The 12,905-nt window shown below is 47.7% G+C and overlaps 6 protein-coding genes across 9 annotated transcripts in view; 3 read left to right on the top strand and 3 right to left on the bottom strand.

The window, feature by feature from the left end:
* Positions 1–226: 226 nt before the first annotated feature.
* Positions 227–2,240, bottom strand: LOC117587134 (succinate--CoA ligase [ADP/GDP-forming] subunit alpha, mitochondrial). Its single transcript, XM_034277641.1, has 4 exons — positions 2,065–2,240; positions 1,223–1,671; positions 747–1,031; positions 227–679 (listed from the first exon to the last, which is right to left on the bottom strand). Exons 1-4 carry the CDS (start codon positions 2,099–2,101, stop codon positions 464–466), a joined length of 987 nt encoding a protein of 328 aa, XP_034133532.1. The 5' UTR covers positions 2,102–2,240; the 3' UTR covers positions 227–463.
* A 300-nt stretch (positions 2,241–2,540) lies between these two features.
* On the bottom strand, positions 2,541–5,012 carry LOC117587133 (GPI mannosyltransferase 3). Of its 2 annotated transcripts, XM_034277639.1 has the most exons (6): positions 4,829–5,012; positions 4,516–4,744; positions 3,985–4,452; positions 3,342–3,923; positions 3,041–3,284; positions 2,541–2,950 (listed from the first exon to the last, which is right to left on the bottom strand). In XM_034277639.1, exons 2-6 carry the CDS (start codon positions 4,641–4,643, stop codon positions 2,810–2,812), a joined length of 1,563 nt encoding a protein of 520 aa, XP_034133530.1. In that variant the 5' UTR covers positions 4,644–4,744; positions 4,829–5,012; the 3' UTR covers positions 2,541–2,809. The 2 variants fall into 2 exon arrangements, with proteins under 2 accessions (XP_034133530.1, XP_034133529.1); XM_034277638.1 differs by having other exon boundaries at positions 2,541–3,284; positions 4,829–5,011.
* Positions 5,013–5,023: 11 nt separating this feature from the next.
* On the top strand, positions 5,024–5,845 carry LOC117587136 (mpv17-like protein 2). Its single transcript, XM_034277643.1, has one exon. It carries the CDS (start codon positions 5,060–5,062, stop codon positions 5,729–5,731), a length of 672 nt encoding a protein of 223 aa, XP_034133534.1. The 5' UTR covers positions 5,024–5,059; the 3' UTR covers positions 5,732–5,845.
* Positions 5,846–5,863: 18 nt separating this feature from the next.
* Positions 5,864–6,966, top strand: LOC117587135 (mpv17-like protein 2). The gene has a single exon (XM_034277642.1). The coding sequence runs from the start codon at positions 6,002–6,004 to the stop codon at positions 6,890–6,892; it is 891 nt and encodes a 296-aa protein (XP_034133533.1). The 5' UTR covers positions 5,864–6,001; the 3' UTR covers positions 6,893–6,966.
* Positions 6,967–7,017: 51 nt separating this feature from the next.
* On the bottom strand, positions 7,018–9,134 carry LOC117587132 (integrator complex subunit 10). The gene is made up of 3 exons (XM_034277637.1): positions 8,887–9,134; positions 7,780–8,830; positions 7,018–7,714 (listed from the first exon to the last, which is right to left on the bottom strand). The coding sequence occupies exons 1-3, from the start codon at positions 9,081–9,083 to the stop codon at positions 7,070–7,072; spliced, it is 1,893 nt and encodes a 630-aa protein (XP_034133528.1). The 5' UTR covers positions 9,084–9,134; the 3' UTR covers positions 7,018–7,069.
* Positions 9,135–9,453: 319 nt separating this feature from the next.
* Positions 9,454–12,905, top strand: part of LOC117587191 (protein nutcracker-like) — a 100,320-nt gene continuing 96,868 nt past the window's right edge. The window contains exons 1-2 of one of the 3 annotated variants that reach the window (XM_034277736.1): positions 9,454–10,100; positions 10,706–11,610. In XM_034277736.1, the coding sequence (XP_034133627.1) occupies positions 9,995–10,100; positions 10,706–11,499 (900 nt within the window). In that variant the 5' untranslated portion in view covers positions 9,454–9,994 and the 3' untranslated portion in view covers positions 11,500–11,610. Of the gene's footprint in view, positions 10,101–10,705; positions 11,611–11,844; positions 11,983–12,905 lie in introns of those variants that run through there. The other 2 variants (XM_034277725.1, XM_034277727.1) reach the window with 2 other exon arrangements.

Here is a 12,905-nt window from a genome sequence, read left to right on the forward strand (position 1 = left end):
ATTTAAATACAATTCGCATTAGGATTTCGAGTAAACATTTTTAAAATGAGGCAAAAGGCAACATTCGCAACATAATTTTCGAGTGCAATGAACAATTTTTTTGGATTTCTTAAGTTTTTGTCTTTGGTGCGAGATATTTAGTTATTTAGTTCAACTTTGGTGGTGGTACGGCAGTAGTTAACATAATTCTTGGAATACATCCTGCACCCCTTGCGGGGGATTTTCACTTCACTTTAGCGGAATTTTACAATAATAATTTATTTATGATTTCATTTCGATTTCGACACAATTCAGTTTTGTTACGGCTTAAACTTTGTTTGCTTAACTTTAGGTTGGTAATTCCCTTCATTTCATAGATAAATCTCCTCTCCGGATGAGTAGCGTACTGCTGGTACGTTTCGGCATTCGTCACACGATTTGTTCAATGTTTAATGTTGTTTTTGTTGATTTTTTAATGGCATATCTAAACTAGTTCCAATCGCTTCATCTCCTTGAAGAGCTCATGGCCCATTTTGGCTGGACTCCTGGTCACAATGACGCCGGCCTTCTCCAGGGCGGCAATCTTATCGTTGGCACCGCCCTTGCCGCCCGAGATGATGGCACCGGCATGGCCCATACGACGGCCGGGTGGCGCCGAAACGCCAGCAATAAACGACACCACAGGCTTGGCCTTGATGCCCTGTAAAGGAACAACAGAAAGGCATCAGAAAAGATCCTTTAACTGTACAAAAATCCTTAGCTCTTACCGTATTGAACTCCGTGAGATAATCGGCAGCCTTCTCCTCGGCCACGCCACCAATCTCACCGATCAGAATGATGCCCTTGGTGTCGGGATCCTTGAGGAAGACCTCCAGGCAGTCGATAAAGTCGGTGCCGTTGAACGGATCACCGCCGATGCCCACGCAAAGGGTCTGGCCGAGACCCACCTCGGTGGTCTGGTGCACCGCCTCGTAGGTCAAGGTGCCCGAGCGGGAGACAACGCCGATCTTGCCGCGCTTGTGTATGTGACCCGGCATGATGCCAATCTTGCACTGCACACAAGAGAGAGGCAAAGAGAGAGAGAGTAAGTTAAGGTCCAACCGGTTCATGCGTCAGACGCACAAAGAGATAAGCCGCACATAAACAATGACAATCAGAGGAGAGCGACCGATCGATCGATTGAACTTTGCTCCTCCCCATTTCCATTGCGGCTTATCTCTTTTGGGGCACGGGTAGTACGAACCTGTTCGGGCGCAATGATGCCCGGGCAGTTGGGTCCCACCAGGCGGGATTTGCTCTGGCTGATCAGAGCATGCTTGACCTTGACCATGTCATGCTGTGGCACACCTTCGGTGATGCAGACAATGAGTGGAATCTCAGCATCGAGCGCCTCGATAATGGCAGCTGCGGCGCCCGGTGGTGGCACATAGATGACGGTGGCATGTGGATCCGTTGCCTTCTTGGCCTCAGCGACGGAGGCGAACACGGGCAGACCCAGATGCTGGGTGCCGCCCTTCTTGGGCGAAATGCCGCCAACCAGCTTGGTGCCATACTCCAAAGCCTGTTGGCTGTGGAAGGTGCCCTGCTTGCCGGTGAAGCCCTGGCAGATCACCTTCGAGTCGCCCGTCAGCTTCAGATTACCGCGCGTCTTGTTGTACTGCGAATTGCAGCGAACGCCAGCGACGAAGCCGTCTGGAAAAAGCCGAGAAAGACAAAACAATTTCCATTATCAATCATCAGTTGTGTGTGTGCAATTATGTTACAACTTTGTTTGTTCGTCAGGTCACATGCGGACCTTGAACGCTCGCACCACCCCCTCGCACCCCCTCAGCGGACAGTGCACCCACCAGCTGCTGGCCGAGACTGCTTCTTCTTGCCTCCAGCCACGTCGTTTTTCGAGAGTTTATTAATTCCAATTGAACCAGATAATTGCTCATTAGTCGTAGGTACACAGCCACCTGTCTTGCCCTGCTGCTTGCATGTTTGGTTTGCTTTTCAAACCCCATAAATCCATCGAAGTTATATAATTTATGCCGCGACCGCTGACTATGTTTCGCAATAGTTTGTTTTTGTCTTGCTACTTACCTCGCACTTTCAGTAGCGCTCTCATCGATGCAGCCATTTTATCTGTGTGTTGCGGTTGTGCGATAAAAGCTGTGCAAACTGCCTGCTAATGGTTTTAAACGCGTTTAATTAATGCGAGAGCTGGACCCAAAGAGAGAGGCGGCGCGGTTGGTTCCACTGTAACACCTGTCTGCGATCTGGCAGCATCGTGCCGCCTACATCACACAGCGTTGCCAGTTTCAGATTTTAAAAGTGCTACCAGACTACACATTTTGGTTTTACAGCGAAATCAAGAAGTGCATTTTGCATTTTTACAGCTATATGTATTGATTGCAGAGTGACCCTGCCCTACACTCATAAAATACCAATAGCGACTGCAGGTAGAATATTATCCATTGGCATCATTAAAATTTCACATTTCACCGACTGAACCTTTATTTTTGAGTAATTAAAGCAAAGGACAGTTAAAAAAAATATTCTATTGCCTCACTTTAGACATAACTTAAACATAAACTACGTAAGCCGAGCATTTAATCTCTACAAAGATCGAAGTTTCCTCGCAAATTCTCGTCAATTTTTGTTTTAAAACTTTTCTAAGGCCAAAAGTGAGTGTGTTAACGGTACAAAATATATATGTACAATCGCTTTGATTTGTATAAAAGTAATTTTTGTCTGGTCATGTGTACTTTACGTATTTTGCTTTTTGAACGGAGGGCTGTGGTTTGTTGCCAGTCTCTTGCTTTGTTGGGTCTTTTGCATAAATTACTTAATTAAAGCGCTCATTGGAGAGCAGTGACTCAACGTCCTGCTCTGACGGGAGCTGCTGGTCGCGATTGAATGCATTCTCTTCGCCCTTGAGCAGGCGCTGATAGACCTGAATGGCCCGTCCAGTGCGCGACTGGCGATGCTGCAAGAGAGAGGCAAGATTAGGTGGCTGGGCGCCCAGGGCTTTGGACCAATCGTTCAGCAGGGCCTGGGACTCGTCCATTTGGATTACCTCTGCATGCTCGATGCTGTGCAGCAGCTTGTAGTTGGTCAAAAACTCGCCAATCTTCTCAGTTAGCGAATCGAACAGAACCACATGCGTGGGCAGGGCAGTGCGCGGATGGATGGGTATGTGAGAGTTAAGCCAGTGATTGGGCGACTCATAGAAGCGATCAGCTTCGTCCTTGAAGTTCTCCTGATGCTTCAGATTTGGCTCGCAGGTAAGGAAGCGCATGGTAACATTCTCATGGATGTGGCTGGAAGTCAGACAAGAGATTAGCTTAAAGCGTGAAGCAAACTCACACTTAACTCACCTGTAGAACGGCGTCGAGTGGCATGGCATGAGGAAGAGAATGTTGGCACGCTGCTCACGCTCATCGCGATACTCCTGGGCAATGTCCCTGAGTTTAGGCATCAGATCGATGGGTCCCTTCTGGTGCACCGTGCTCAAGTACCAAGCGGGCAGCGCATTTCCCAACAGAATTACAAACGCAGTGCACCAGAGCATAGTGGACGAAGCACGATAGCTCCAGCGGGACAGGGCTTCCACGGTCACATACAGGCACAACGGCAGCAGAGGGGACACAAAGCGGAACTCCTTGTGCTCCACGGTGCTCAGCACGACCAACGTGAGCAAGATGGTAATCAGGAGTTGCTTGCTGACTTTGTACTTCTCGGACTTGCGAACCGTTTCCATGATGCCGTATATAAATGGAAGCGTGTTGATGCCTAGAACTGTGGGCAGGCCAACGGTGAAGTACCAATGCCACGGATGCGAGCCATAGAAGCTGCCAATGTTGTTGAAAATGTTGTACTTGAGGAACTCATAAGGCGTCACAATGAGCTGACCATGCAAGTAAGTGTCTATGGCAATGCCCAAGCCGGCAACAAGTAAACTGAAAGAGAAACCGAAGTATGAGTAAAGAATCCCTGCCGAAAGCAGTGTCCAGCACTCACCCAATGGCCAGGAAACGCTTCAGAATCAGCTCAACCGGCGACAGGCGACTCTTGCGCAGATGATAGATGGACAGGGGCAGCCAGATCACAGCAGCGGTGGGACGCAGGAAGCAACAGAAGGCAGCGGGCCACAAGTAAGCGGTGCCCTCGCCATACCACGGAAAGTAACTCAGCGCAATCGTGGTCAGCGATGCCTCCAGGGTGTTGGCCAGGGTGCGCGAGCCCGTGTAGAACCAAAACCAAGGCACTAAGATGAGGAACAAGGCCCACTTACGCTTGCCGGTCCACACAAAGAAGCGATAGTCGGAGTAGGCCGTCAATGTGGCCTGCAGAATGCGCGGCAGCAGCACTAGCAGCTGAACGCTGTCCAGATGGAGTAGGGCCAACACTTTGTACAGTCCAGCAATTAGCAAGGGATACACATAGCTGCGTATGCCTTGGACCCACTCCCATGTGAGGTAACCATAGCTGAAAGCAAGGGAAAAAGTTTTCTCAGCAGGCGGACTGAAGAATCGTTTGTGAATGCCTTACCCAAAGGTCAGTTTGTGTGCCACTTCCAGGCTCTGCCAGTATTCATCCGGCACGTAGTAGGTCTTCACTACGAAAACGGAAGCCAAGCGAACGGCCAGAATCAGGCCAAAAACGTACAGCAGATTCATCGCTGCGGGGGGTGGAGGGGCACCACACGGCGTGCGAGTGACTGCTGGCGCGTGTTTTAGTCACTTTTACTAGTAGTGGTAGCTTTTGCTTATGCTGTCAACTGAAATGAATTATGCACGTTGGCCGTACGACATTTACATATTTATTTTTTGGACTTTTGTTTTTTGCGGCAGCCGAACCTAACCTTAAAAAGCGACCAACGTCAGTGGCGAGGCCGGCCGTGGGCGACGAGGTGCGTGTAAATATGTCTTAAAACACGCTACACTGTCGTTTATAGGCACAGTTTTATTTTTGTCTATTTTAGCGGAGCGAAGAACTGTTTTTGGCGGCCTAAAAATAACGCGAAACATAGATCAAAGCAAAATTGTGGAGAACGACGCCGACGGTGGTGCTGCTGCGCAGGGCTGCAGCCGATATGTTGCCTATCGTTTCCACCGGTCCGATGATGCGCAATGCCGTCTCACATCTGCGTCAACGAGCAACAATGAGTCTGCACCGTAATTATAGCCGTGGAAAAACGTCTGATAATATATTTGGAAAAATGTTTGGCAAGTATTTGGCAGTCACGAATATTGTGGGATCGGGACTGTTGCTGGTGGCCGGTGATGTACTTACTCAACAATATGAAAAGGCCATGCAAATGAAACGATTCGACTTTTACCGTTCGGGACGCATGTTCGTAACGGGTTTGGTCGTGGGCCCCGTGCAGCATGCATTCTACAGTCGCCTCGATCGATTGCTGCCGGACTCAAAACGTGTTACGGCAGTGAAGAAGATATTTTTCGATCAGCTGTTCATGTCGCCCACCTATATCTTTCTGTTCTTCTATGTATCCAGTTTGTTGGAGGGCAATACAATCAAGGAATCAAATGCAGAGATTCGCGAGAAGTTTCTATACACCTGGATGCTTGACTGCATGATCTGGCCGTGCGTACAGTATCTGAATTTTCGCTTTCTGAATCCCAGGCATCGCGTCATCTTCATAAACGTCACCAACTGCATCTACATTGTTCTGCTCTCCTACATAAAGCACGATATGGGTGCGAATAATCACAATCAAACTAAAATAAAAGAAAAATCCGACTAGATACATGCAGATGCATGTAGAACGTCTGTAATACACGTTTTAACAACTAAAACTTTAAAATATTCAAATTAAAATCGTGCCAGTGGCACTGGGCTAAAACCTATTTTCGATATTTTTCATCGAGTTTCACTACAAAGCAACCCTTCAAAATGATAACGTAACGTAAAATAAATGGAAAAAACAGATAAATACAATACACAAAGAGGAACGGAAGACGAGCGTTAATTTTGAATTGTCTTGGTGTCCGCCTGTAGGCAGCGCAGTGCTGAAATGTTGCCCATCCGTTGTCTGCGGCTGCTGCCCGGTGGCGCGGTTCGGCTGCCTCCGCTGCTCGCCAAACAAATCGATGTACCTGTCGCCCAACAACGTTCCTTTACAGCACTCTCCAGAGTGGTCCGTGTGCGAGTGGCTGCTGATGTAATCGCTGGAAGCGCATGTGGCCGACGGCTGATAAGTGGCAAGACGGGCGAGCCACTGACACTGCTGCTCCATCGCTGGTCGAAGCTGGCATGGAGCAACATGTTCGGCAAGTATCTGCTGGTCACGAATGTGCTGGGCTCCGGCCTGCTTATGGTCGTGGGCGATGTGGTTGCCCAGGAGTACGAGTATCGCAGGGGATTGCGCCGGCAGGATCGTTACGACACGGATCGCATGCTGCGCATGTTTGTGGCTGGGGCGCTGCAGGGACCGCTGCACCACTACGTCTACAACTGGATGGATCGCATTATGCCGGCGAGGACAATGACAAATATTGCCAAGAAGATACTCATCGATCAGTTGGTGATGTCGCCCGCCTGCATTTTCATATTCTTCTACTCTGTGTGCTATCTGGAGGGTCAGACGCTCGAGTGCACAAACAAGGAGCTGATTGGGAAGTTTCCCTACATCTACCTGCTGGACTGGATGACCTGGCCGGCGGCACAGTACATCAACTTTCGTTACCTGGACACCAAATATCGCGTTACGTTCGTGAACATCTGCACGGCCGTGTACAATGTGCTAATTTCCTACATGAAGCATGACTTTGGCATACACCTGCCGCTGGAGCATGAAACGCAACCATCATTCGTCGAATCACTCAGTCAGGGCTTAAGACAGCCAACAGCAGAAGGCCCAACAAAGTCGGAAACAGACAAAAGCACAGCGAAAACAACGCACTAATCTTACTCAACTTAGGAGCTACTTTTTTGTGATATTGATAAAACGGAAACACTAAATTCTTAAGTCAACGCCGAGCACATATTGTTAGTTATTTGTGCACACTTGTTAATGGAAAACAAAGAGGCTATTCTATATACCACATTTATTTCCTTATTACTTCTAACGACCTGCCCTGGATCACTTTATTTCGATGGTCTCCACGGGCTGTATGCCAAAGATGTGCTGTGCCAGCATCAGCTGCTCTTGGCTGATAAAGTTTGCCAGCAATGTGATAATATTCTCATTGCAGCGCGCAATTTGTTGCCTTGTTATCGTCTTAAACTCGTCCCGGGCGCCCTTGTCTGCACCGCGCGTGCCAATGCGACGTGGCGGAACACCAGCAGCTCCGCTGGCTGTGCTCGATACGCCTGTGGGTGAGCCAGTTAGCTCGAAGTTGGAGTCCTCCAGCTGTGAGTTCCAAATGTGCGAGAGCTCCTCAATCAAATCTATGTTTATGATGTAGGTGGAGAGCGTGCGCAGATTGAAGGACTTGCGCTGCTTAATCACTGAGAAGATTTGCTGCGTGAGTCGCGTGTCGTTGAGCAGATTCAACTGCTGCAGCACCAGCAGATCCCCAAGCAGACGATCCGAGCAGTTGGGCTCATAAACCTGTCGACTGATGCGACTAACGATGGCGCCCGTGCAATACTGAACGAGTGCGGCACGCGTGAGCGGAAGGAAGACCATGTGGCGATGTCCCTTCAACGTCATGTTCTCCAGCAGATGACCATTTGTGGCGGGCAGCTCACCAATGATTGTCAAAATGCACTGAAAGCCCTGTAGCTAAAGGGGAGAGAAAGAAACGAATCTTGAGAAGGTTCGGCGAAAGAGTCCCTTGAGCCACTTACCGTCATGCTGCCCTGCATCAGATTGAGACTGAGTATCTGCAGACTCTTCACCAGGCTGCTCTGCGTCGTCATTTCTCCCATCAGCTTATTGGCCTCGTCGCGATGGCCGAAGTAAATGGCCAGATCGAAGAGGAAACGTGATATCCATGGAGCCAGCGGTAGGGCCACCATCAGCTGGCTGAAATCACGCTGAAACTGATCCGTGTTGAGCAGCTGCCAGCACTGGGCTGCGTGCAGAAAGGCATTCGAGAGGTCCGGACTGTTGGGCGTCGTTAGCGAGAACTTGGGCGGCTCCATGCTCTGATCCTCGGCTCCATCGCCATCGGGCGCCCACTCAATGAAGCCCTCGACCAGCACATGACTGACATCCGCATCATCGATGCGCAACCTGCAGTTGCGTATGTAGCCGTACAGAGAGTAGATGAACAGCGTCGTGGCATAAAAGAGAACCTTCGAGCTGCCCGGTGGACTGGCGGAGAGAATGTCCACCAGCTTCTCCCAGTAGACGTTCTGGCTGCCCTGCTTGCTAAAGGGCAGAAACGGCTCCCAGCCCATCATCTGTCCACAGAGCATAAGGACTTTGAATATGGTCTTCCAGGGGTCCGCAGGTTCCGTCTCCGAATCCATTATCTGCCGCAGATAATACTCCAGAGAGTTGGTGTACAGCCTGCAGGCCAGCACTGGCGGCAGCTCTGGCGGCTTGTGCTGTATCATTGGCAGCACATCCTCCACCAGTATGCGCTGATACACATCCGGATCCGTGGTCATGCCCTCGGCCAGCAGCTCGAGCAAACGCGGCGCGTGTGTTGTGACCGATTTTGGGAATTTCTTAAACATCAAAATATAAATGCAGATGCACTGCTCCAGATCGTCGCCGCAGTGGTTGATGGTGTGCATGAATATGTTGTGCTGCACATCGTCCGTCAAGTGCTTGTACATCTTCACGAAGAACTCCTGCTCCGGCGTATTCTCGTTCTCGGTTCGCAGGGCATTGGTCAGGGCGTTTATCTCTTGCCACAGCTCTGCATGCCGATTTGGGAAATTGGTGGCACTGCAAAGTGGATTACATTTGGTTAATATTTGTATTTACTTGGCCTGTGTACTCACATAACACTGAAACACTTGGCCGCCTCCTCGTAGTTCTTGCCATCGCGCTCGAAAAGGTACGCCTCGTACTGCACATTGAACGCTGTGGGATACAGCACCTTGGCCGTCATGATCCATGCCTTGGCCGCATCCGGATCGCTCTTTCGAAAGCTCTGCGCCTGCTTGACCATAAACAATTCATTCTCCTCGTTTGACATTATTTCTCTTCGTCAACAAAAACATTTAGGCGGCAAGTTCTGAACAGCAGTGCTGTCCAACCTGCTTTCCCCGTCAGATCTAGCTTTTTTCAAAACAGCGGCTAGCGGGAAGTTGCACTTTTTACTTGTCTATTTTCAGTAATTCACAATGATTTGAACTGATTAAATTTCTGCAATCAATATTGCTATGTATTTAATTGCTATATATGATTTAAGGAATGTTTTATGTTTACATTTCTGCTCCTTTACATTCATTTAGCTATATTTCACACAAATAATACGCAGCAATGCTTACCAGTCTCTGTGTGATGTTAACCAGCACTGCTCTGTTTAGTGTGTTTTACAGCCCTAATAATCGGCTAATCGGTAATCGAAAAATGGGCCAGCTGATGTTTCTTGGGATTTTCGCAATAAATAAATAAACTAAACGAAATTATACTGCAAAAATAAAACAAGTTGAGCGTTTATATGCTGACGTAATTACCGGTGACCAATCGAACGGAAACTATACGTATGCGGGCCCACGCGCGTAAGCGAAAGATGATTAATGCGGTATATTTGGCATCTTTTGTTTGTGTGTAAAAACAATTACAGTTTCTCGGAATAAATAATAAAAAAAACAGACAGAGTTGCCCTATAAATGCAGTCATGTCTCACAGTTGTGATCATTCTTATTCGGCGGGAACGACTGGATGCACACGCTCGTCGTGTGGCTTATGACCAGCGTTAAACCCCTTAACGTTTATACATACATGTATATACGTATATGTATGTAAATAACGCAGCAACCCGAGCAATGACCAGCGTTAAATAACGCAGCAACCCGATTTTGATTGTCATGCTGCTAAAAAATGAGTATTCGGACAGTTTAAGCAGAATCGAAGTAACCAAATTAAACAGTAAACAGTAGAATGTCCGAAATAAAAACGGAACCCAAAATCAGCGACGGGCCCTCAACATCTGGGACACAGCAGCAACAAGTGTCTGCAACAGTCAGCGAGAAGCAACCAGCAAACGGTGCGTATTTCATATGTGCTTCTGGTTTGTTCCAATTTGTAATCTAAAAGTTGTGTTTACTCTGCACTCACCTCCATATCCATAGAAAACGGAAGGTTGCGAGAATGTTCTAGTATTATAAATTATAAAATTATGACAAATGTGTAAACACATACATACACACCATACATATACATACATATGTACTTGTCGCATAACTAATTCCACCGATTTATCTTAATTTCGCTGTCGCCTGTTTTGATTAATTTTCGTAGCTGTAACCGTATATTTGGCGTAACGGTAAACACTGAAAAGTGTTGCCAAACACATATTTACTCGTAAACGCGTTCTCTTTCCTGTGTGTGTATTTTTCGTATGTAGTGAATGAACTTTTTGGGTTTTGTACTTGCATCCATCCCCGCACTCAGCAGGTTAGTTTCCTCTTGTAATTTTTTGCTTATTTAAGTACCAAACGAGAACACAATCACCCAACTAACTAATCTTTATATATCTGAATAGAGAGCACCCAGAAATAACACATTCAACACACCCAAAAAAACCAAAAAAAAACACCAATCAGACCGAAGTTTTTATTGAAAACAAACAAAAACAAAAACTCTTTGCAGCGGCTGGACGCATGCGACGTTTGCTGCCGCAACCGAACCCTAAGGAGAACACTGAGCCACCTCTCGACGTCGAACATGCCACACCGGAGGATGTGCCACTGCATATGCGCCAACTGTTGGCCCAATGCGAGAGCGAAGATCGCAAAATCACGCCAGCCGAACTGCTGCTCCTGCTCATCTACCTCGTGGCCATGGAGTGCGGCTTTGTGGAGGTTGAGACCTACAGCCAGAAGCGACACAAGCTCCAGCCGGTGCCCGCCTTCAGCAGCTTTCATGCCGGCAATGTGAGGCTGCTCAGCCTCGAGCCGCCCCATTATTCAGTTGGATTCAATGATACCGTCTTCTCCTTTAAACTGCGCACGCTGCAGGACAAGCACACAACGGAAGAGGCGGCCCTGGTGGTCGCCATGGAGTCTCGCCTTAGGGCCGTGCATCTCGGCGATGAGCTGATGGTTAGCCTTAGTCCGCCGGTCTCCTCCAAGCTGCCAGGCTACAGCATAACTATTAGCATCGCTCGCTATGTCCTCAACATTCAGGCGAAGGGTAAACCGATCTTCAATCGCTTTCGCAAGCTGGACAATCTCTCCTACCAGCTGAGGCAGAACCTCTTTCATCCGATGCGCACACAGCAGCTCGGGCAAATCAATCAGCAGCTGCAGCCCTCACTCACGGGTCTGCCCGAGGAGCTCTACCAGCAGATATTCCGTTATCTCAATCGCTCGCAACTGAAGACGGTGGGAAAGGTTAATAGTCTTTTGAGTTATCATAGCAAAAGGACACTGAAGCGTCGTTAAGTGGATCAAAGTTCCTCATAAAAATCTCTAATTTATTTCTATACAATTAATTTTTTGTTTTTATTTTTAAATAAATGTAACGTTTAGACAATTAAATGGGTGTGATTATAATTAAACATGATTATTTTTAGGGTTCTGAATCGAATAAAATAAGACAAAATAAGAGGCTAACAAATCGCTTTTAAATAAATAAAAACTCAAGTTTCCAAGGCAAAAGTAAACAGATTTATAATTTAATTTCACTTCAAACAAAATTACTTATTCATATATTTATTTTTGCACTTTCCTTATCCTTATCGTTTGCATGCTTTTTGTGTTCTTTTCTTTTTGCATTTTTACGTTCAGTGGTGGAGCCCACAACGCCATCGGCGGAGTCATGTGAATCCTTTAATATATTTGAGCCAACGCCAACACCAATGCCATTGGACTGCATCAGCATTAAGAGCAGTGCCAGCAGTTACTTCTACGATCGTGATAATTTAGGTAAGTGTGAAAATACACCTCCATACGATACCCCATTGATGATGAAAGAGTGCGAGTGTGAGAGAGGGGTACACGCCCCTAAACGAGTCGGCCCTTAACCACAGAAGTGCAGAAAGTGTAACAAGCGGCTCCAGCAGCCAAAACAGCAGCCGAACCGTACACACACACACACACACACATGCCAGACACACACACTTCCCCACACATCGATGCGATTTTTTATCCACAAAACCCACGCGAACAACGACACCAGCATACAGGAGGAGCCCTCCTCAAACACCAGCCCCAACCCATTGGAAGCTTCCCCTTTTTTCGGCTGGGGATAGCATCCACAATTTGGTCTCTCCCTCGGCAGTCGTCGGGAGACTTGCTGCTCTTTGCTGGGCTCCTATTTCGTGTTTATATTACGATATCGACTTTCTCGGTCGACCTTATCACTGAAATAATAAAAATAAAAGCAGAATCGGGAAAGTGCCGCTCCCACTGCACTTCTGTTCGTGCCACCTTCTGCTCTTTGGGAGGCTTTCCCTGGGGTCCTGTCGAAATTATCCTGCTACAACTTTATCAAAATACCGAAAAACAGTGACAAATGCATAAATAAATTATAATAACAACCAACAAAAAAAGGGAAAAGCGTGCACACTCGTATTCCTATGGGTCGGCTCTCGCTCTCTCTCTCTCTCTCTCTATCTCTTTTACTCTCATTCCCTCTCTCTGTCTCTGTCTATGTCCAGCTCCAACTCTATCTGACAGCTTCACAATTTTATTTTTAAACATTGCCGTCTCCTGAAAAGCTCTCGAGAGCAAAAGCTTGTGCTCTTGAACGGGTCCTCGTCCTCGGCCCCCAGGAGCAGCTGTTTGCCTCGGCTACCGCCCACCATACCGATGGTTGGGTGAATGAACCCCAGTGATGTGGGTGTCAG

This window comes from Drosophila guanche, unplaced genomic scaffold (assembly GCF_900245975.1).
Source record: "Drosophila guanche unplaced genomic scaffold, DGUA_6, whole genome shotgun sequence".
NCBI classification, from domain to species: domain Eukaryota; kingdom Metazoa; phylum Arthropoda; class Insecta; order Diptera; family Drosophilidae; genus Drosophila; species Drosophila guanche.

Coding starts and splice junctions, on each gene's coding strand:
- LOC117587135 (XM_034277642.1), top strand. CDS start 6,002: ATGTTGCCCATCCGTTGTCTGCGGCTGCTGCCCGGTGGCGCGGTTCGG.
- LOC117587133 (XM_034277638.1), bottom strand. CDS start 4,643: ATGAATCTGCTGTACGTTTTTGGCCTGATTCTGGCCGTTCGCTTGGCT. Junction 4,453..4,515: donor GCACACAAACTGACCTTTGG/GTAAGGCATTCA, acceptor CCTTGCTTTCAG/CTATGGTTACCTCACATGGG. Junction 3,924..3,984: donor AAGCGTTTCCTGGCCATTGG/GTGAGTGCTGGA, acceptor TTTCTCTTTCAG/TTTACTTGTTGCCGGCTTGG.
- LOC117587132 (XM_034277637.1), bottom strand. CDS start 9,083: ATGTCAAACGAGGAGAATGAATTGTTTATGGTCAAGCAGGCGCAGAGC. Junction 8,831..8,886: donor GCCAAGTGTTTCAGTGTTAT/GTGAGTACACAG, acceptor TCCACTTTGCAG/TGCCACCAATTTCCCAAATC. Junction 7,715..7,779: donor TGATGCAGGGCAGCATGACG/GTAAGTGGCTCA, acceptor TCTCCCCTTTAG/CTACAGGGCTTTCAGTGCAT.
- LOC117587136 (XM_034277643.1), top strand. CDS start 5,060: ATGTTGCCTATCGTTTCCACCGGTCCGATGATGCGCAATGCCGTCTCA.
- LOC117587134 (XM_034277641.1), bottom strand. CDS start 2,101: ATGGCTGCATCGATGAGAGCGCTACTGAAAGTGCGAG. Junction 1,672..2,064: donor AGCGCTACTGAAAGTGCGAG/GTAAGTAGCAAG, acceptor GGCTTTTTCCAG/ACGGCTTCGTCGCTGGCGTT. Junction 680..746: donor ATCTCACGGAGTTCAATACG/GTAAGAGCTAAG, acceptor GTTCCTTTACAG/GGCATCAAGGCCAAGCCTGT.